General features: G+C 41.8%; 1 protein-coding gene across 1 annotated transcript; it reads right to left on the bottom strand.

Moving 5' to 3' along the window:
- Positions 1 to 430: 430 nt before the first annotated feature.
- On the bottom strand, positions 431 to 21596 carry LOC308327813 (FERM domain-containing protein 6). The gene is made up of 15 exons (XM_080781366.1): positions 21459 to 21596; positions 16454 to 16663; positions 15493 to 15583; positions 11627 to 11706; positions 11089 to 11165; positions 9949 to 10144; positions 9264 to 9419; positions 7905 to 7970; positions 6711 to 6779; positions 6365 to 6539; positions 5278 to 5567; positions 4817 to 4955; positions 2726 to 2893; positions 1874 to 1944; positions 431 to 1207 (listed from the first exon to the last, which is right to left on the bottom strand). Exons 2-15 carry the CDS (start codon positions 16529 to 16531, stop codon positions 923 to 925), a joined length of 1941 nt encoding a protein of 646 aa, XP_080637492.1. The 5' UTR covers positions 16532 to 16663; positions 21459 to 21596; the 3' UTR covers positions 431 to 922.
- Positions 21597 to 22105: the final 509 nt, after the last annotated feature.

Here is a 22105-nt window from a genome sequence, read left to right as displayed (position 1 = left end):
ACAGTACAAAAAAGAATCATGCACTCAACAGTACGCCGTTTCAGAAGTCATAAAATATGTTTTTCAATTTTGCAAAACTTTAAAAGGTTAGACAGTTTTTTTTTTTTGTTCACCAAAGTTTGAAATGAGTAATAAAAAAGTGCAATAATGTACATAATATACAATACAATAAAAAAGGTAAATAAATAGGTTCCGATTAAAACATTGGAAAACAGAACTAAAAACAAGATTGGTATCAAGAAGGCCCTCTCGTCATCTTTTTCAGCTTCTTCAATACTTATGGAAATACTAGCATGCCGCCCATCACCGCCACCACAAAGATGAGTCCTATAATGCAGTGCCCCTAAACATTTTCATGTCAAGGACCCCCAAATTGATATGTACAGAATTTGGCTGCGGAGAGACCCCCCCCCCCCCCCCCACACACACACACACACACATTTTAAAAGATCAGTGCCAGCTGGCAATATATCTACAAGCCCAGAGCTCTGCTATTTTCCAATAGCTGAATAATAAGGAGTAGTTCACCAAAACCATTACTTATTTTTTATCAATTACACACCCAATGAAGCCTTGAATTCATGGAAATGTTTTAGTTCATGTCTCATTCCTCAGCCAATAATTACATTTTGATCTACTGCGTCTCATATTGGCCGATGAATTCAAGGCTTCATGAGGTATGTACAATTGATAGAAATTAAGTATTTTTTTACTCCTTTAAGTGATTGAAACTGTTCCTCATTTTGCTGGAACCCCCTGAAAGTGCCCTGGAGGGGCCACACGTTTTGAGAAGCAGTGCTATAATAACGCATGCAAAGACATTCCACATGTGGACACTCCTCTTTATAATGGAGTGTAAATGGAACACACGGTAAAAAGGATAGATTTATGTACAAGGGGGGAATCAAGTGCTTTGTGGGGTTCAGAGTATGTACTCCAGCAGCTGTTCGTCTCCTAGCAGGTCCAAGGAAAGGCAGTTGGAGGACCTGCGGCCGTAGAAGGAAGGTTTAGCCTGGTAGCCGTGGTCCCCCCCGGCCCCATTGGGGGCCTGGGTGATTGTCTGGGGGTCCGGGAGGCCAAAGGTGAAGATGTGGGAGGCGTCCGGCAGCGCGGTGGTCCGCAGTGGCACAGGAGGGGAGAAGAGACGCACGTCGTGAAGGCTTTGGCTGTGTCCATCCACGCAGGTGTGAGCCGTAGGCTTTTGCAACTGTAGAAAAGAAAAGGGTTAGATTACGATTTAGGCCGGGAGTCTTCAACAGGGGGTCCGGGAAGCCCTAGGGGTTGTTCAGAGTAACTACAGGAGGTCCACCAAAAGGGCCATTCACACCAAGCACAATAACCATCACCTTAACTATAGAGCGTCGCAGTCCCACCCCCTTTCAGAACGACGAGTGGCCCAGGAAATGATTCTCCATTCATTTTCTCCATAGGCTTTTCAAAAAGTATTTATATAAAGACGGTTACGCCGCGGACAAAGCCAACTTGGATCGTGACAAATCATGACAACAAACACAATATTTTGTGCCGATCAAATAATTTGAAAGAAGAAAATAAAGGCAGGATACAACACTATATATATTTTTTTTTCTTACTAATTATTTGAACGGCCCAAAACATTGCAATTATTGTTATGATTTGTCACGATCCGAGTTGGCTTTGTCCGCGGCGTAACCGTCTTTAAATAAATACCTTTTGAAAAGCCTATGGAGAAAATGAATGGAGAATAATTTCCTGGGCCACTTGTTGTTCTGAAAGGGGGCGGGACTGCGACGCTCTATAACGATATTGTTATAACAATCGTTCTAACTAAGTGGATGATAAGAGTAGGTAGAAAGGGAGGGTAATTTAACATTGAAGAAAAACAACAACAAACCTGTCCTAGAGTGTCCTGGCTATGCAATGCTCCTAGATCATGGTCACTGTCTGGGGGAAACGCTTTGCTTCCTGTAGAACACAAAAAAACGACAAAATAAGAAACTAAAAGTCCTTCTAGGGTGCTGTCATACAAGTCCAGGGGTGCCTTGGGATATTTGGAATTTATCAATCATCACTTCAGTTTAACCACAATCTACACCAAATCTCTTCTCCATAAATAGCAGATTTACAAGCTCAAAACCCGTCAAGTTGTGATGTCACATGTGGTGACGTGTTGTAGATCTGCTATCTTTGGTGAATGTTTCCTCCAGAATAGGGATGCTGGTGTTCAAGTGGTTAATCGTCAAGTATAAGTAATTTTCATTTCCAATCATCTCCAATCAGTCCTATAATGGAAACTGATATTTATAAGTTTTCCTTGTGACATACTGTATCTTAGGTGGAAAAGATCTACGCATTTACACCCAGCAGGTCTCGTGGCAATCCGCCCATTCCGATTAGACATATCCTGTGTGCAAGTGAGAACATTAATTTGACCAAAGGGTGGCGCTAATCAGGATGGTTCATCCTCTGGGAAGGTGCATGAAGGTGCGCCCCAAATTTCATTGCAAAATGTATTTGTTTATAGAAAAAATAGTTTTTTTCTCTTATTTGGATGTATAGTAACGGAACCACCCATAGACCCCCACTGCTAGAAATCTACAATAATGGCAGACTACTGAGGAGGAAACATGCATGCGTTCATTCATCGTTTCCATTTGGTTCCGAGATAGGACTTTAAAAAACTGAATTATTTAACACAAATTAACATAGATTACATGATTTTATTTAAACAAATTGTAATTCCCACCGGGCCAGTGAGTGTGTGCAGTTCCTATTGGACAGTCCACTGACGCACAGTCCAGAAGATCAGCCCCCATTGGACAGTCCACTGACACAAAGTCCAGAAGATCAGCCAGATGAAGCATCTCCACAGGGTCTACAAAAGTCTTCGGGCTGCTGGTACTGGCCTGGATGTCTGGGGAGGAGAGATTTATTTATTTGCATGCGTCAGACAACAACAACAACAGAAGTGGGGACATTTCACACAGTTGATGTCAACCACTTCCATTCAATCAACATAGTAGCACTTCAGCAGACAGACTAACATTCAATCTGGGAAAGCATCTGTGTCATTTTAGATTTTAGCTATGTGTACACCTGTATAACAACATAGTGTTTTTCAGAAACCTCTTAGGATTTAAAACATTGGTTTAGAACAGGGGATCTTCAAACTAGCAGATTGCGTACCATCTGGTTTGAGAACCACTCAGTTAAAAGTCAACTTTAGATACAGTGCACTAGACCCTACAAAATGTATGCTAATTAGTCAGACCGGGAAACTTTAAACTACTACTCCCCCAAAAAAGAATTCAACTGCCCCTATAGCGGTCTAACGGTAAGGCAGACGGAAATGGAAGTGAATGTGTTGGATGCATGCATGCAAAGTGCAGATACCTGGACTTTACTCGGGTATCTAGTTTGTCGCCGTCCCGCTGTCCGACCTTCCAAGCCTGTGTTATTAAAGTTTTGGGGCGACAGTGGCCAAAACTCAATCGAAAATCAGCGATCGAAAATGGGCGAAAGTGGCCGTTGTCCAATCTGCTCAGTTCAAAGCTTGTTGGATGCGTGACTTTTGATTAATGATCTTTTCCGATTTTCAGGACCTAAAAGTATGGGAATTGTTCATGCCAGGCCAAGCCTCGGGCCGGCCCAGTGGGGCCCAGGCACCAGTTTCCACTGATATCAATCGATAAGTCCGCAGTGATCACTTAGGATCAGTACCCCGACAGGATTAAGGTTGGCGAACATGCGTTAATATTAGGACCGCGCTGTGACATGCTTGCGGTAATGTTTAGGGGAGGATATGAGGAGGCTTGTCGTTTTTAGTAGGCAGTAGACCAAAACGACAGGATTAAGGTTGGCGAACATGCGTTAATATTAGGACCGTGCTGTGACATGCTTGCGGTAATGTTTAGGGGAGGATATGAGGAGGCTTGTCGTTTTTAGTAGGCAGTAGACCAAAACGACAGGATTAAGGTTGGCGAACATGCGTTAATATTAGGACCGTGCTGTGACATGCTTGCAGTTATGTTTAGGGGAGGGTATGAGGAGGCTTGTCATTTTCAGTAGGCTCAGTAATGATAATGATAATGAACTGTATTTATATAGCACCTTTCAGAGCAAGGTTCCAAAGTGCTGTACAGTACAAGGTTAAAAAGCACAAACAACATATGGCAAATCATAATCAAGGGCAGTTTAAAAACTGGAAACATAAAGAAAAGAAGACAACATAGCAGCAGTTACAAATGAGCAATCTCCTATATAAAGGGTAAAAAACATTATGTGTAAAGGTAAGTTTTCAAAAGTGACTTAAATACAGGCACAGATGGTGCTAATCTTACATGCACCGGTAAAGCATTCCATAGTCTAGGTGCCCGGGCGGCAAAGGCCCGACCACCTCTGGTGACTAGGTTCGTCCTAGGGATCTCTAGTAGGGCCTTATCTGAAGATCTGATTTCCAGGATGTAGGTAGGGGCCAGTCCGTTCAGGTGAAAAGTAACATTTTAAAGTCGCATCTGGCGCTCACCGGCAGCCAGTGCAGAGTCGCAAGTACGGGTGTAATATGGTCTCGTTTCTTTGTATTGGTGAGCAGACGGGCAGCAGAATTTTGAATTAACTGTAGGCGGGAGGCAGTAGACCTGACTAGACCGATAAGATCGGTTAACGTGTCATCAACGCCAAACGCAGCCAGTAGGCTCCAGGCAAGCCGATCGGCTGGATAAGATCGGCGTAATAAGTAACCTACTGGGAATTATCGGTTGATTTTCGGTCGAAACGGCTAGCCCAGGCCTTAATTTCCAGGCCCGTTGAGAACCCTACAGTGTACACGGCTTCTGACCTTCCTCCTGGTGCCAGCCCTCTTCCTCCGGGCGTGCCTTACAGCCCATCATCACGTCGATGCCAGAGGTCTGGGAGCTGCCGTGGCTGGCCGCCGAGCTCAAGCACGTCTCTGCTTCTTCCTCTCCCTCCGTGTACGGCTGTCACCATTAGGACATTTTATTATTATTATCTCCCTCCGTGTACGGCTGTCACATTTATGACATTTTTTCAACATGAAAACAATTATGACTATTAAGCAAAAAGTGTATACTCACTCATAGTTTTACTGTACAGTTTTTCTACTGTTAGACATATGCTAGGTTCTTAGCTTCCTTATGATTCTTTACTACTTTTTTATGTATTTGATTATTGTATTACCATGTGTTGTTCTCGCTTACTGTAAAGTGACAAGTCGCTCTGGATTAAGAGTGTCCGCTAAATGCCTAAATTGTAAAATGTATTATATTGTTCCAGGCCTACCTCCATGTTGTCCATGGAGATGCTGTGCTGACGGGCGTCCGCCTCGATGCCCGAGCTGCTGGTGGAGCGCCTGGACAGGCCTGGGCTGCCCCCCAAACTGCCTCTGGACAGGCCTGGGCTGCCCCCCAAACTGCCCCTGGACAGGCCAGGGCTGCCCCCCAAGCTGCCCCTGGACAGGCCAGGGCTTCCCCCCAAGCTGCCCCTGGACAGGCCAGGGCTGCCCCCCAAACTGCCCGGAGGCTCCAGGTCCATGTCGTCACTGATGTACGACTCCCTGTAGCGCTTCTTCTCTGGACGTGCCCGAGGGGAACAGACAGACATTATTGATCAATCACAGTGAAATGGAAAAACTATATCCTGTTCTAATCGACACTGGGAGGGAATTCATAATATTAAAGACAGCCAGAATTAATACCAGTCTGTCCAGTCACTGCCATAATGTACTGTGTACTTATTCAAGGGGCAAAAAATACCCAGAGTCTTGAACCGGAAGTTAGTGAAAAGACCACCCGAGGCATGAATTTTGTAATCGCGAGCAGCGACACTTTTCTTATGAGCCGGGAACATTTTGACATTTCGACATTTTGATCATAAACGCAATCTGGGAAAAGAACCCGAGATATAAGGGTTTTGAGATTTCAGTCATCAAGCAAGTGGACGAGGGGGAACACTTTCATTGACGGACCGACCATTTCCGGTTCATCTCCTAGCAACGGAGATGCTGATCGCTGATAGTATAGCGCGATCTCTTTCTGAATTCATAGAAATTTTAAGAACCACGTAAAATACGTCCTTGTCGGGTTACGAGTACATAATAATTAAATAGATTTTCAATTCAAATTCATACGATTATTGTGCGAGTTTAACCCACCCAGCTCTTGGGCCAGACCGACACGTGATAATGTGAATTTCACGTGACCGGGATGGTTTAGCAGGCTACAAATTATTCAAAAAAAGAATCAAAACATTCAAATTCCACGCCCCACCATATGCTATGGCTATTTGGGATACGACGTTGGCATGGAAAATATCAGGAATGTCTAGATGAACTTAATGTGTGTGCATGCGTCCACTGCTCTCCGCTGACCTTCGACCTCCTCCAGCTGACGGAGGCGTCGGAGCACGGGCTGCAGGCTGAGGTGGAGGCGGTGGCTGCTGCTCAGGTGGAGGAGGAGGTGGCGCGAGCGGAACGGAGAGCCTGTGTAGTACACCAGTTTCCTGGCCGAGGGCAGGCCATCTGGCTGGATCTCAAATTTCTTGCCCTGAATGAATGAATGAATGGGACCGACGACATGGGCATTAATACACACCGTGTGCCATTGTAGTGTCAGTGCACGCACATTAAATAATTAGCACGGCTCCACGTTGTTTAACGGTGCAATGAAGAGAAAGTGCTTGTGTGTGTGTGTGTGTGCGAGCGCGTGCGCATGTACCAGGAAGGTGAGACGTCCCACGTTGGACCACGGGAAGTCGTATAACAGCTGCCGTATGTTGTTCACCTCCTATGAATGTCAAGCGTAGAGAGAGAGCGACACACACACACACACACACACACACACACACACACACACACACTTAAAATGTGGTACCTACTACCTATACAAATGAAGTATTATTATTAATAATAGTTTGGAAAGACGCCTTCCCAAATATACAAAAAAGCTAAATGGGGTCTACTTTGCCTACTTTGTAAAATACATTCAAGAGGAAGGCTAGTAGGAGGCCTACTACAGCTCTGATGAGGCTTATTTTTGATTGACTTCATTGATTTGGCAGTTCTAATTGCTTTGGTAATTAGTTGGCAATTAAAAATGACTTAAATTTGTATTATATTTTTTTTGGAATGAAACCAAGCCAATTGCTTTTACATTGAATTCAAATAAATTTGAAATGGTCCAGATTAGAATTTAACTGTATTTCACCATAATCTGTGTATTGTTAAATATTGAAAACAGACTTAACAAATAATCTTCCTCGTCAAGATTTTGTATCGATCTAATAATCTAGCAGTAATTAATTAATTAATTAATTTAACAATCTTTTTGTTCTTTTGAGCATCTGGACTTTACTTCATATGAGCCGACAGGGTCCTTGAGCCATGTCACGCTGTGTTGACCCTGGCTTTAACTAATCAGCCATGCTTGGAGGCCTAATCCACCCAAATGGCCTCTTGGCACATCAAACAACAGTCTTCTCTATCCATCTAGCTATCTATCTATCTCCTGATGCACCACTGCTGCCTGCCTGGTGGCAACCCCACACATTCCCAACGTCAGTGGTGGAATAAAGTACTCACAATGTTTTCTTAAGTAAAAGTAGCAATACTGCCAATATAGAAATAGCCTGATACACGTGAAAGTACTGGAAATACAAAAATTACCAAAAGTATTCATTATGCAGAATGTCCAGTTTCAAGATTTAAAATGTATAAAAAATATTTTGAAAATAGCACATCTACAAGCTCACAATGCGTCCCATCGTGAAGCATTGTTGAACTGAACATACCGATAGCCAACAGGGTAGCATTCCATGATCATAGACACCATTTGTTTTTGTTGTTTTTTTTACTCTTACATGTACGCCGACATGTGCACATTAATAACACTCTCCATGGGCTCCTCACACACCTGATAAACTTGCATTCCTCTCAGGGTCAGGCCCAGCAACGCCGTCCCTCTCTCCGCCTTCTTGTCCTGGACAGAATGAAAGATGAGACGTCAGGACAGGCATCCGAGCTCTCTGATAAGAAACCCTTTCACCGCTCAGCAGCCCTCCTCCACTCTCCCAGGCAGTTTCTTTATTAACATTTTCAAATCACATTATATAAAATTATATAAAAAGAAAAATATATACAACAAAAAAAGAAAATTCACCTCCCACCCCCCGGAGTTCCCGCACCGAAAGAGCCACAACCCTGTTATCTCGTAACTCTAGCGAAATATATATATAAATAAACAGTACATACAAATATACACATTCACAGGCAGCTCTTAACACTAGATTAAAGTGTTAAGAGCTGAAAAAAGTGTTAAAGTGTTAAGTCCGATTCTGATACCTGGTCCTGCATAAGTTAGTAGGAAGTACAGAATACCCGTGCATTAAAGAATACATCTCACTGTCGGGTGGAAACCTCATATGTCCAACATTTTTACTTTGAAAGATTCAGGATTCAGCCACGTTTTGAGCTTGGATCTGCTACTGGTTTGAGACCACCGATACGTTTTTTAGAAAATAAATTGTAGAATGTGGTCTCAGGTCTTAATGGGTTAAACACTTTGTAAATCATGTGTAGTACAAATACATAGAGAATGAATGCCATTTTGACAATGCCATTTTGCTGGCTCCTCCGACTAACATTACACCCTCCATTGGCACGTGTTGTTTGTTTGTTTATTTGTGTAGCATACAATGAGCACTATATACAGTCTTGCATATGGTGATACCCGATCCAGCAGTTTATTTAGGCCGTATCGGATCGGATGCTGGTATTGATATCGGAACAATGAACCAGGATAGATATGATGTGATGATATGAAGGTTATGCAACTGGCCCATAGCCATCCCTCCATTCAGCAGCACAGCTCAAGTGAACTGAAACCACCTTGAACAGGGCCCGGGCGGCAGGCGTCGCCGCCTAGCCGTCAGGGCCCGTCAGGATTCTCGGTCCAGGTCTGCACAGAACTATGAGTGCAAACTCTTTATGCGACATTGTGCAAATGTGCGGGGCAGATCGAATATAAAGGGGCAAGCTCTTCCAGAGCCTGGGAGTGCTCTTTTTGGTTATTCAGCCGTATCTGATCAATGGAACATTCATCCCCTATATTTAATGGTGTGCTTTGAAGCGAAGCAATTGCAGGATTCAAATTAGTTTGTTTGATGCTGCGCAGCCAAATTCGATTGAGCCTTCACACCATGCCCAAACGAAGCGCACTGGTGTCAATGCCACCTTGGTCAAATTAAATCAACACAGGCACCTGACCCCTGACCTTTTGCAGTTTGTAGAAGGTGACGGGCACGTCCTCCAGTCGACACGACTCCCTGATGAAGTGCAGGGCGGCGTCCCGCGCCGGCATCCCCCACAGCTCCCGGTGCACCTTGGGACCGTGGCACAGGAGGTAGTTTGAACCACGCTTGGCCACAATCTGCAAAAATAATAATAATAATAAACACAAACCTATTATTATAGTCTAGGGCAGTGTTTCCCAAACACTGGGTCGGACACATTTTTATGGGTCCCTTAATTATTTTCTTCCTACAGTTGTTTTTATTTATTATTTCAAAATATTCTGAAAAGAGCAACAAGATGTCATGAATTAAAAGTCAATGATTTTTTTCAGTAATTTCATGAAGAAATCAAAGAAAAATCGAAGAAACTATTTTTGCATGACGCCTTTGAACAACGTAAAAAACATTGTGGTTAAAATAATAAAAGTAATAATAACTTCAACTTATATAGCGCCTTTAAAAAAAAACATTGACACTTGAATAAGTGTCTCTTCAGGGAAAACGGTCCAGTATCAATACAAAACACGCTTCTCGAATTATGCAATGAATTTAAAAAAAAAAGGGAAAAAAAGCTAATCAACAGAATAATCGCCAAGAAGATAATCAGCGGGTTGGCTGCAGCCCTAATTGGACAGTCTATTTCAGAGGCCACACGACGACACCCACCCATGGAGGGAAGTAATCCTTTGGCTGGAAGTACGGCGTTCCCCCCTTCTCATCCCCGGGCAGCGGGTGGTCCGCCAGGTCAGCCTGCAAGGCGTAACCCGCCAGCTGGAAGTACACCTCCTCTTGCTGCCGGCATTCGGAGCGCAACACCCGCTCCCGCAGGTCCGAATAATACAGATGCCGCGCCTTCCGCTCGCTGCAGGCACCGCGCGGGGAAGGAGAGGAAGCAAGGAGAGGAGACGAGTGACTACAAGAGTTTACAGGGCGGCGACAAGAGGCACGTGGACATGGACACGCTACAACCAAAGCAATAGAATTAAAGGGGTGAATGTTGGCATCTCACAAATACAAAATCGGAATTATTTTGTCTTAAGCGTTGCCATGTTGAAAAACGTCCATACATTAAAATAGCTGGAATAGCAGATTTACAAGCTTATAATGTGAGCTTGTAAGTTTGTAGAACAGCTATTTCTGCATTTTATTTAAAAAATAATGAATATGTCAGTAATTTCTTTGTATGATTTCAGATATTTGTCATATCTGCCCTGTGCATTTTTTGATTACAGAAATGTAGTCTTTACTCTTTATTCATATGTCCAACGCCAAAAACACAATCAAATCGATAATAGCCATTATTTTCGAGACAATTAATCGTCAACTTAAATGTGTAATCGTGACAGCCCTAGGTGTTACGTGATTTGTGTGGTTTTCTTTATGCAAGTGTTACATTGCTTTATATTCTGATAGTACTCATTGCTACCTCTTAATGGGCGGTAAGCCGGTAACTCCTTTTGGTGTTAGCATTATGTTATGCTTTAGCTATTGAAAAATAGCAGATCTACAAGCTCATAGCGCGCCACCGAGTGGCGCGCTATACGAGCTTGTGGGTCTGCTATTTTTGAAAAATCGAAGAAACGACTGACACAGAAACATAGCTTTTTCAGAAAACTGTCAGGATGTAGAAGACAAAGTCAAAATGGGTTAACTAATCAGAAAATACAACAATGTCATCCAAACAGGAGAGAGAACCCATACAGGATACAAGATGAAGCAAAGTAAAATTGGACGTGATGAAACAAAATAATAATAATATTGTCACGCTCCAAAAAGATGAATGATAAAAACGACATTGAGACGTACCAAATGAGCCTTCCGTTCTCTACGTAGTACTGCACCTTGAGGAAGAGGACCAGAGGCAGCGCTCTCTTCAGGGAGCCCTGTGTTGAAAACAAACAGTGGTGGGGGAAAAGTACTCACATTTTTAACTTAGGTAAAAGTATCAATACTGCAATGTAGAAATACTCTAGTAAAAAAAGTACCAAAAGTAGAAAGTACCGTACTCGTTATATGCAGAATGTCTCATTTAATGTTAGTAAAAGTATTGGAAATACTCAATACAGTACAAATACCTCAAAATTGTACTTATGTAAATGTACTTAGTTACTTTCCACTACTGAAAACAAAAGGAATTAAGCCTAGTGATGCGCGCATAGGTTTTTGTCATGCTACAGAATAACGAGACACTCTTAAATAGGCCAGCGGACTGTTGCTGGGCGGTATAGGCTAATGAAGGCTGTGGGTCAAAGTTAAATGCTCCCAATTGTGACAACAATATTCTGATAATTTCTGTTCTCCACATAATATAATAAAAACACACCAAAAAAACATGATCTTATACCTTTCCTGAATCTTGCTTCCAATCCTTAGGAAAGTACTTGGTCAGTTTCTCGTCCATGTCTAAAAATATGTGCTCATTGTCTGGGGATGAAGGGAGACAGGCAGAAAACAACACCACCCTCAGTATCCAAACAAAACATCATGTAACCGAGCGTAAAATTTGTTTAACAAAGGAATTAATTAGAAGAAAAGAAAGAAGAAAACCTTGTTGTGCGATTTGTGAATGAGGCTAGTGGGAGGTGAATGACAGCTATGCTATACGGCCAAAGTATGTGGACACCCCTACTAATTATTGAGTTGTTGGAGGAGGAGGGCTGTTTTTCAGGGTTTGGGCTAGGCCCCTTAGTTCCAGTGTGGGCTAATCTAAATCCTCTACAGAAGTGGTGCCCAAACGTTTTAGCTCAAGACCCAAAAGAGAAATGAGACACAAACTAGTGAAAATAAAAGATCTACATACAAGCCTCACTTTGCGCCACGTTGGTTGCGAGCTTGTGGACCTACTATTGTTACTACTACTACTACTACTAATACTAACTTTCTTTTTTTTCTTTCATGGAATTTATAAGATTTATTTTATTTTATTTTATTTATGAAATACATTTGAAATATGTTGTAATTGTTTTTAATTGATGAAATGTAACTTTAAAAAAAAACTGTATTTTTTAAAACCTCTTGAAATAATAAACCGCGTCACATCATCAAGTGTCGTGAACTTTTGTAGTCAGATCTGCAATTTCTTTCGTTTTTATATAATATCGCCCGCACAATGTCTTCACTTGCAGAATTAGATTCATTGAGCAGGTCGTTCAGACTTTCATCAGGCATGCCTGAATAAATAAATCTAATTCTGCAAGTGAAGACAGTGTGTGGGATCCCTTTTCTCTCTACTTCTCCAGTTCCAGTTATCCAACGCACCTGTCCACTGTAGGTGTGCATAAGGACCTTTTTCTTCTACAATAATATCGCCCCAAACGTAGAAAAGATATTTTAAATAATTGGCTGCACTTTGTGGCAGTAGTTTGCCGGGGATAACCCTCTGCTGTTCCGGCAAGACTTGTGCACAAAGTGAGGACCATAAAGATACTGCAGGACGATGTGTTGTGGAGGACGAGTGCCCTGTACCGTAGCCTGGACCTTAACCTCCATCAACACATTTTGGAATGAAATGGAGCGCCAAATGAGAGCCAGCCTTCTCATCTAAAATTAGTGCCCGACCTCACAAAAGCTCTTTTGGCCGACTGGGCACACAAACACCCACAAGACACACTTCAAGATCTTGCAGAAAGCCTTCACAGAATAAAGACAGCGTCAAAAGGAGGGCAACTCCACATGAAATTCCAATGTTTTTCTAAAAGGAGGTCCACATCCATGGTTCAACAAGATCATATAATTGGGTGTGATGCTCGGGGGTCCACATATTTGTGGCGATGTAGTGCCAAATGTGGCCGTAATGCTAATGTTAGCTGGTGGAAAATATAGCCTAGTTGAATTGATTTAAATTTGTATTACCTTAATCAGTGTTTAGCTTCACTCTGAGCAGCCAGCCATTGGCTAGCTGCTCAGGTGGTTTGACTGCGCTCACACGGGCGCACGCACGCACGCAACACATTGTGTTTTACGTCAACAGATGAACAAATCGAATGAAATACCAAAGCTTGGTCTTGTTTTAACACCATCTATGATAAGATGTTCCGTCTCAGTGGGGGGCGGGGGGGGGGGGTTGTTAGAGCAGTTTTTAACCATCACGAGAACGGACATATTATTGCAACACATTACGTCTCACAGAACCCAGCGTACCACCCTGCCTCTGGTACCACGGTTTAAGAGTCACATTTTTGGCAGATCCGTCATCGTTATTCACCTTTTTTTTCCTCGGAAACTGCCGTTGTGTTGCGTAACCAATTTACCACGCCATGGATTTACTTAATTCAAACCTCACTCCTCCAAACCAACCATCCATCCATTTATTTGTGATCTCACCCCCCCAGCCCCTCTCTGACTCATTCTGACTCACTCTACCTCTCTCTCTACACTCCTCTTTCACTGGGGCTTTATTATTTTGAGTGAGTCTGTGTCATGTCCAGTTTCAATCCCTTACGCCCCTCTCCCTCCCCACCCCCCGGTGCAGTCATCAATCCGTCCCTCCCTTCACTGAAGGAGTGGAATGCAGGAGTGCATTCCTGGCTTAATGAAGTTAATATTGTTGGAATCCGAGGCCCAAGTGGTCGCTGGACCAACACCACAAAAACAAAAGGCTGCTTGTTCAAGAGGTGAGCCCATACAAGATTACGGAGGCATTGCGACATTAATTCGTACAAAAAGTGAAACCGAATCAGAGCGTGAACACAACAATGAAGGATATTACCCTATTATTAGTTGTCGCAGACATTTGTCCTGACCATTCCCGCAATGGTGTTGTGTAAATGGAACCACCGAATTAAAAAAGAATCCCACTGCAGCCATTCACTGCACATGGTGTTTTGTTTTAAACATGGTGCATGTGATGAACATGTTAAGCGCGTCATTACTGTGTGACCTCATCTTTAAACCTGGCATTCCCATTTTGGGCATGACATTATCAGTGAAACTTTCCCATCATTTTCAGGAATATTCAAAAATAGCAAAAAGATCTACAAGCTTGTGAGGCTATTGTCACTATATTCATCGTACAACAAAGTATAAGTTAGTTAGTTTAGTTGTAGTGCACTTTATATTTGAAACAAACCTCAAAGTGCTAAAGCAGTGCTAAAATTGATATGTTGTTTACACGTCATGTCAAGTTGGTCACTTCATCATATTCTGTTGGTCAGCACAGTTAGAACTGTGTTCCATCTTAGCTCATATTTTGTCATCTTGCCCTTTTTATCATTTTACTCCTACCCTACTGCCCGTTTACACCGGGTTGTTCATCTTATCCTATTAATGTCAGGTCACCATCCACGTGCCTAATCATCTCGGTCCTAGATTATCCTTTATATTATTTTATCATATTTATATTATGGGTTTCCTGACGCCAGGTTCAGATTTAATATCTTCCATTATACTGCCTGCCTGCAGCCACAAATTCACCATACTGAGAGCCCTGTTTTAGCTTACATGCATTTGGCCTTCGCCAGTAGATAACAGCTCTTGGAAGGAGACAGCTGGAGTGTTGGTAGGGAAAGAGAGTTATCAGGTCATGACAACAGCCAGGCTTGCACGCTCTCCCGGCTCCAAGCGCCATCCATGTGCTGGACCAATCGGATCGACTCCACGTGGGCGCGGACCGACAACGTGGGACTTTCCTCCAATCACGATGGACTAACATTACGTCATTTGGACTATAATTGTATTACCCACGCCGTCAGAAGGGGAGTTCGGATCCATCTTGGAACAATTTGAATACTCTAAATTATATTGATTGTAATTGTACTATCCGAATATGCAAATACACATTTCTCTGTGAATTGAATTTATTACCTACTAAAACATTGTAAAACCTGAAACCTTCCTCCGAAGTTTATTTGCGTCTGCCTTCAAATTACTTTTAAGGTCTTTCTATTTTTATGGTTGCAGTCTTGGCAATTCACTCACATTTTTAAGGTAAAGACAGTCCTTTAAAACTATTACAGTATTCATCTAGGTATCAATTTATACCTAACAGCAGTGGTTTAAAAGAAAAAAGGGACGTTTGATGTCTCCCTGTGACACGAAACTAGTGAAAATACTAGAAAATACTAGCACGACGTGTTGTGACTTTGCAGATCTGCTATTTTTTCACTACTTCTTTAAAGTATTTTCCCCCTCTAATTAATGGCTTTCCCCCCATTGTTTGTTTTATGGAGTTATTTTAAAACGTTTTAATTTGTTTTTAACTTGTGGGCTTACCCTTCACTACTGTGAGGCCGAAGAAGTGGAGTTCTTTCATTCCAAGCAGCTCCAGAACGCGGTCGAACACATCCTGGCCTGTAGACTTGAGCTGGAGCAGGAGAGGCGGAGAGGAAGTACGGTCGTTAATCCAAAAGTATGCATCAAACGTGGAACAGGGAGACAGGAAATTGCACTTAATATACGGAGCAGTGGTTCCTCAAAGTGGGGTCTGTGGACCCCCATGAGGTCCTTGAGGGGGTTCCAGGGGGTCCCCAGATAAATTAGATAATATCCAAGACAGTCAGTTTGAACACTTTAACTTAACCCCCATTTTATACTAGTACAATTAAAGAAAGATAGCTGCCAACCTACAAGCTCTAAATGCATTATGTTGTGAGTTTGTAGATCTGCCATTCTTTTTTTTTTTTTTTTAAACACATTCAAATTCTTTCCGTGCCACGCATGCGCACAACATAATTCTGATCTGTGAACTCGATGAGGTCCAAATATCGCCTAATTGCCAATATAACGCAGCTAAAGATCGTGGTTATAATAGGAGCAAATGGAGGGAGCATTTTTGGATCGCCCACCATTGCGGAATGAAATTGTCTAGGGAAACAACACCTGCCTACGGTTAGTATAATCGAGGGTCGTCTGTACCCAGAAAATGTCAAAAACTCTTTGAAATCGCTAAGGGCACAAATTGACACTTTGAAAAAGGTTGTCAATACTATCATGGGCATGGAAAGAGAACCGTTGAATCTGTGGCATTTTAGATTTTAGCCTTGGATATTCAAAAATAGCAGATATACAAAAGCACACAGCACACAGCTTGTACATCTGCCATTTTTGAACATTTCAGAAAAGTCTTGAGAAGTGTGAGAAGAAGAACTACTGATTTCGATTTGAAGGCATTTGTGGAATGGGTTCATGAACATTTAGTAAGGTCAAATAAGATGACAGACAGCTCGACACACACCCCTACAGTGACGTCCAGCTGTTCCTTGTTGGGGAGAAAGACGCAGATGGTTCTCTCCTGCTTGGCCGAGACAGACATGATGACGTCCAGGATGAAGATGTTTTGTCTCCGTCGCGCTTCTCTAATTATCCTCTTCCGCTCCCCCCTTGCTTGGAGTTGTGCCTCGCAATCACCGTTTTATCTGTCCTGGGGAAGCGCCTCTTCCATGTCCTGAAAAGAAGTTAAACATGTCAGCACTATATAACTATTAGAAAATGTAATAAACAACATAACTTATACAATCGGTGGGGGGATGCATTTGGTTTCCCTGCTCCTGTGTCTCGTTTGACAAGTGGTACTGCCTGAAAGTCCAAATTCTAGACCCATAGGTTCAAATCCGGGGTAGAACAGGAATGTTACAGCGGGCAGCTTTCAGATAACCCTTAAGCTCTGAAATGCTGTTGCGTTCACCACCCTAAACGTTTGATAAGTAATAGTCTAGCTTTTTGCATTGACGTGACGCTGGTATGCAGTCGGTCAGCCAAGGAAAGAAATCCCATATCCAGACATAAGTAAACACCATGGAGAGTCTGCATTCCTGCCATGATCCAACCACCTTCATTAACTCTCAGCTGGCCTGCTGTCCCATCCTAAAGACATTTTAGTATCGATTTAAGAAGCCACTGCACTCGGGTGGCGAAGTGTAAAGTCCCTGCCCACCACCACGGAGGTTGTGGGTTCGAATCCCCGTGGTGCGTCCGGCTTTGTCTGGCGTCTATCCGAACACAATTGGGCTGTGTTCGAGGGAGGGAAGCCAGGCGGGTGTGGTGGTCATTGCAAATACTCCCACGGCGTGGGGTGACACCTGTCAGCGGGGAGTGTTGGGTGGTAGGAAGGCCCTACCTCCTCCCGGTGGGGGCTCCTCACTGGCAGGTGAGTCAGTACTCAGTAGGATAAAACAGCAGTGACAACACAGAAATGTGTGTGTGGCGGAATTAATTGGCATCATAAGAAAAAAGGGGGGTAAACAATTACTACGATAAATTTAAAAACATTAAAAAACAAATCCAACCCAATATGAATCTATCAAGAATGACACTGATGGGGTGATGTAGAACCCGTTTACAAATATCTACCGGTATACTAAATCTCTTAATTACAAAGTGACAAAAACGAAGTGACAAGTGACAGATGACATTATTTGCTTTGTAATGGAGCAACCGCTAAATAAAATACATTATAAATTCCAACTGAGATAAATGCCTACCAACTAAAACCATGATCTGATTCAATCCTATGCAAACCTGGTCTATTGCAACATACATATCCCCAAACGTTTCAGCCCAAGTGCCAAAAGAGAAATCTAATTCTCTCCCCAAGACCCAAACTTACACAAATACTCTATTTTGGAAATAGAAATGTATGGGTTTACAAATTTAAACTCTGAAATTCTTTTGAAAAATGTTTCATTTCTTTTCTGAAACAAAACTACGTAAATAATATAGAAGTAAAAAAGGAGGATATACAATCACGACCCATAAGAATGGCTCTGGGGCCCACTGTTTGGGGAAACACTGTATATTACAACCTGCTAAGCAACAACAGCACACAATATAAAAAGTAAAAACTTAATTATGCCACGTTGAGAGGTTAAGACAAGTTGAGGATGGAAGAATCTGTACTGTGTGGCTTCAAAGTTAAAGTTAAAGGGAAATATAATAATTCCATGTTTGATTGTGAAGCAAAGAAGTGTGCTCTCATGATGCCAGTAAAAGAAACGTTGCATAAAAAGAACCGTCCAGCGAACCAACCGGATTATTGTTTTGTTTTGCAGAAAGTAACTACGTACAGTACTATACTTAAGTACACTTTTGAGGTTCTTTGTATTACTTTACTGGGGTATTTCTAATTGTCAGTAGTTTTACTCCACTACATCTCAGAGGCAAATATTATACTTTTACTCTACTACAAGTATTTGAAAACTTAAGTTACTAGTTAGTTTGTAGATTGATTATTATTACAAAACATACATTAACTACTTAAGCCCTTTATACTCACAGTTCACGCTCACAGTGCGTCGTGTTGCACTGTGATCATTTCTACGTTGTGGTATTGATACTTTTACGTAGTAAAAAAATCTAGTACTTTTTTACACCAGTGTTGTTTTGTATGTAGCATAACGTCTGTTTCCCTAAAGCTCTGCCGTTTCAGAAGCCATTGAACACTCATAATGTGAACATACTTGTTCGTAAGCAACATGATGCGACATGCCACTCTGCCGGATTTAGGAATAGAAGAAAAAAACTGATAGTAAGCCGCTTTCACACCTGTCATTATACCATGGTCCCAATACCTAAGGTGTGGGAACTGTACGACTGTGATTCTATCTAGAGAGTCACAGGACGATATGCTGGAGGAAAGACGTGTTCAAACACAGCCTCTTCTCACCTGCCCATGCAACAGAGCAAAGAGACAGACCTGAAAATCCAGTAGCCTAAATATGTTAGCAGCTCATCACAGTCGGAGCCAAAATTAAATTCAGAAAAGGGCTATGTTTCATACAGCTTTAGTGGTTCTGATGTTGTTTACTATATTATATTGAATTCCAATATTTCTCATCTGCTGCAGCTTCATGCAACATGCTACTTCTTAACCCATAAAAACCGGGAAAGCATCCCTGTGTCAGTATACTTTGGATATTCAAAAATAGAAAAGAAAATGTGTGCAAATATTTGAATATATTGATGAAGCAAACATTTTTAGCTTGAATCTTTGCTTCTGGGGGTCCCTGGCCTGAAACACAATATTTTGAGATGAAGGGGGGGGGGGTCTTATATTAGTATTAATTGTGGGGGCCCTTGACGTTAAAAGGTTTGAGAACCACTGATATAGTAGCCTCGATACCCAGGCTTTCATTTCGTCTGATATAGCAACATGAGTTTTTCAGAAAACATTTGTAGAATCAGCCTCAGGTCTTGAAATGACATCAGCCTAAATGAGGTCTGAATGAGCTGGGAGTGTTTCAACCAAAACACCAGTACTTGGATTACTGAGACACTGGAGGCAGGATTGGCATTCATGGTTAATGTTTTTACCAATTCTAAATATGTAAAAAAAGAAAAATATGTAAAATGAATATGTAAAAACCAAACTGAAATGAAATAAATAAATATGAAATGAAATGAAATCATTGGGGAGAGACTAGAGTCACTTGTGATCTCTCAATTGTTTTGTTTTTTTCCTCCTATCAAATGTTTCAAATGACTGCCTTCCAATGTAAAGTGTAGGGACAACTATACCGTCCCTCTAATAGCATGTGGATGTGGTTACCGTTTTTTTGGTGGAGCCGTTTCCCCTGCGACCTGACTACAGATAAGCGGTTGAAGATGGATGGATGGAATACTGTACAAGTATTTCTTAGAGCCGGAAAAGAGTCACAGACCAGGCCTGCAGGAAGGCAGTACTGTGCGTATCAGTGGTTTTCCATGAGAAACGCTAATGCTATTTTAAATAAAATACAAGGGTAGACTAGACTTTTCCCAAAACAGGCTATAAAATAATAGGTGTACTGACACTGTCGTAACCTTGCATCATTTAACATTTGATCAAAAGCCTACAATATGGGTCTTCCAATTAAGTGAATGAGCTTACGCAGTTAAGACTACAGTGACATTCACGTGTACAAGAAGCTGATGGAAGCTCCATCATATCAGACTTATCCAAGACACTGTGTCATCTTCAAAACAAGCCCAGACATCACTGTTGCCAGATTCTGTGACATAAGCAATGAGGTCTATGAAAACATGCCGAAAAGAAGCGAGTATAGGCTACATTTTAAACATAAGCATTGGCTATTTGAAAATAGCGACGCATTGTGAGCTTGCATTGTGACATTTTGAACATAAAATCTTGAAAAAAAGTGAAACAATTTGAACATGCTTTGAAACTTTTTAACAAGACAAATCTGGTCTGGCACAAAATATTTTAGATGGAAAAATGGTTGACATGAAAATGATTTGAGAACCACTGAACAACATTTAGGAAAGAAGCCCCAAATCAGCAACTACACTTAAGAAACAAGCCCAAAAACACCACAACTACCAAGCAACATTACAGATCATAAACGAGCCCAAAGTCACTTATAATGAATGGACATGGCAACACTGGCCTCTGGCCCACAATCAGTCAGACAGAGGTCTTGGGGTGTCTAGCAGAGTGGAAACTCATCACATGAGTAGCCATCTGTATGCCTTAATTCCCCCTCAAGACTGTTTTAATCCCTCCTCCTCAATACAAACATTCCCGCTTGCATGGTGGTGGTAGCAGGCTACTACTAGACCTCACAACAACTGCCTGCTCTGGCTCACTGACTGGATGCATTGAACACAACACTGGGATTAAGACCAGACTGAAATCATTGTCTCCATGGTGCTCTCCACCTTTGAGAGGAGGAGATGTAGTCTAATTAATATATAGAACATAGAGAGGAACAAGACATCAGTGTTTGGAGTGCAGAGCAAAATAAACAATTCTTCACTTCACTTCAACAATACACAGATTATGGTGAAATACAGTTAAATTATAATCTGGAGTCTGGACCATTTCAAATTTATTTTAATTCAATGTAAAAGCAATCTGCTTGGTTTCATTCCAGAAAATATATTTAATACTATTTTAAGTAACTTTTAATTGCCAACTAATTACCAAAGCAATTATAACTTCCAAAGTCAATCAAAAATACTAGCCTTCCTCTTGAATGGATTTAACAAAGTAGGCAAAGTATTAGCCCTTTTCTGGACCCCATTTAGCTTTTTTGTATATTTGGGAAGCCCAAACTATTATTATTATTAATAATAACAATAATAATAGTAAACTTCATTTGTATAGGTAGTAGGTACCACCTTTTAAAACGGTGTGTGTGTGTGTGTGTGTGTGTGTGTGTGTGTGTGTGTGTGTGTGTGTGTGTGTGTGTGTGTATATAAATAAAATATAATAGGCAACGAACGCGTCTCCAACAATAACTCACCTTTACATTATTGTGACAGACTGTAGTCATGGCTGTGTTGAGTAGAGTAGAGGCGCATGGACACTTGGACAGGCAGTTTGGTTCAGTTCAGTGACAGTCACTGTGCTGATAGTGATGATGATGACCGTACTGTTGAGCTGCAGCGCACACACTGACACAACACACACATTCACCAAAAGTTTTTTCCCACCGGTGCAAGGATTGGACCGTACCAATTCCATAGCTGGAGGAGGGGTGGTTTTGTGGTACTCAAACGCTTTCATGTCCCAAATTGATATATTTTTAGCACCCACAAAAGAGAAGCTTTGTAGTCGTGTTCTTTGCAGTTTATAATGTTTTGTTTTTATTATAGGCTATGGGATGGGAGGTTAGGTTAGGAGTGGGCCAAGACCAAAAACATCAACAACATAAATTGTTCTATCCAATGGATAAGATCTTTATACCGTATTAAAAGAAACTGCGCCACATTCCATTTCAACATCAAATAGACCAACCCATGTACAGTGCACTGATTGACTGATTGATTGAAGTATACAGTATGCAGAATGGATACATTTCAAACGAAAGCACAACTCAATACAAAAACTAACTGTGGACGACACTATAAAGCATTACACTTGATTACAATAGGGTCCACCATTTTCAAT

Source organism: Protomyctophum bolini, assembly GCF_963924005.1.
Source record: "Protomyctophum bolini genome assembly, chromosome: 14".
Taxonomy (NCBI): Eukaryota; Metazoa; Chordata; class Actinopteri; order Myctophiformes; family Myctophidae; genus Protomyctophum; species Protomyctophum bolini.
Note: the sequence above shows the minus strand (reverse complement) of the source record. Positions and strands in the feature narration are given on the sequence as shown.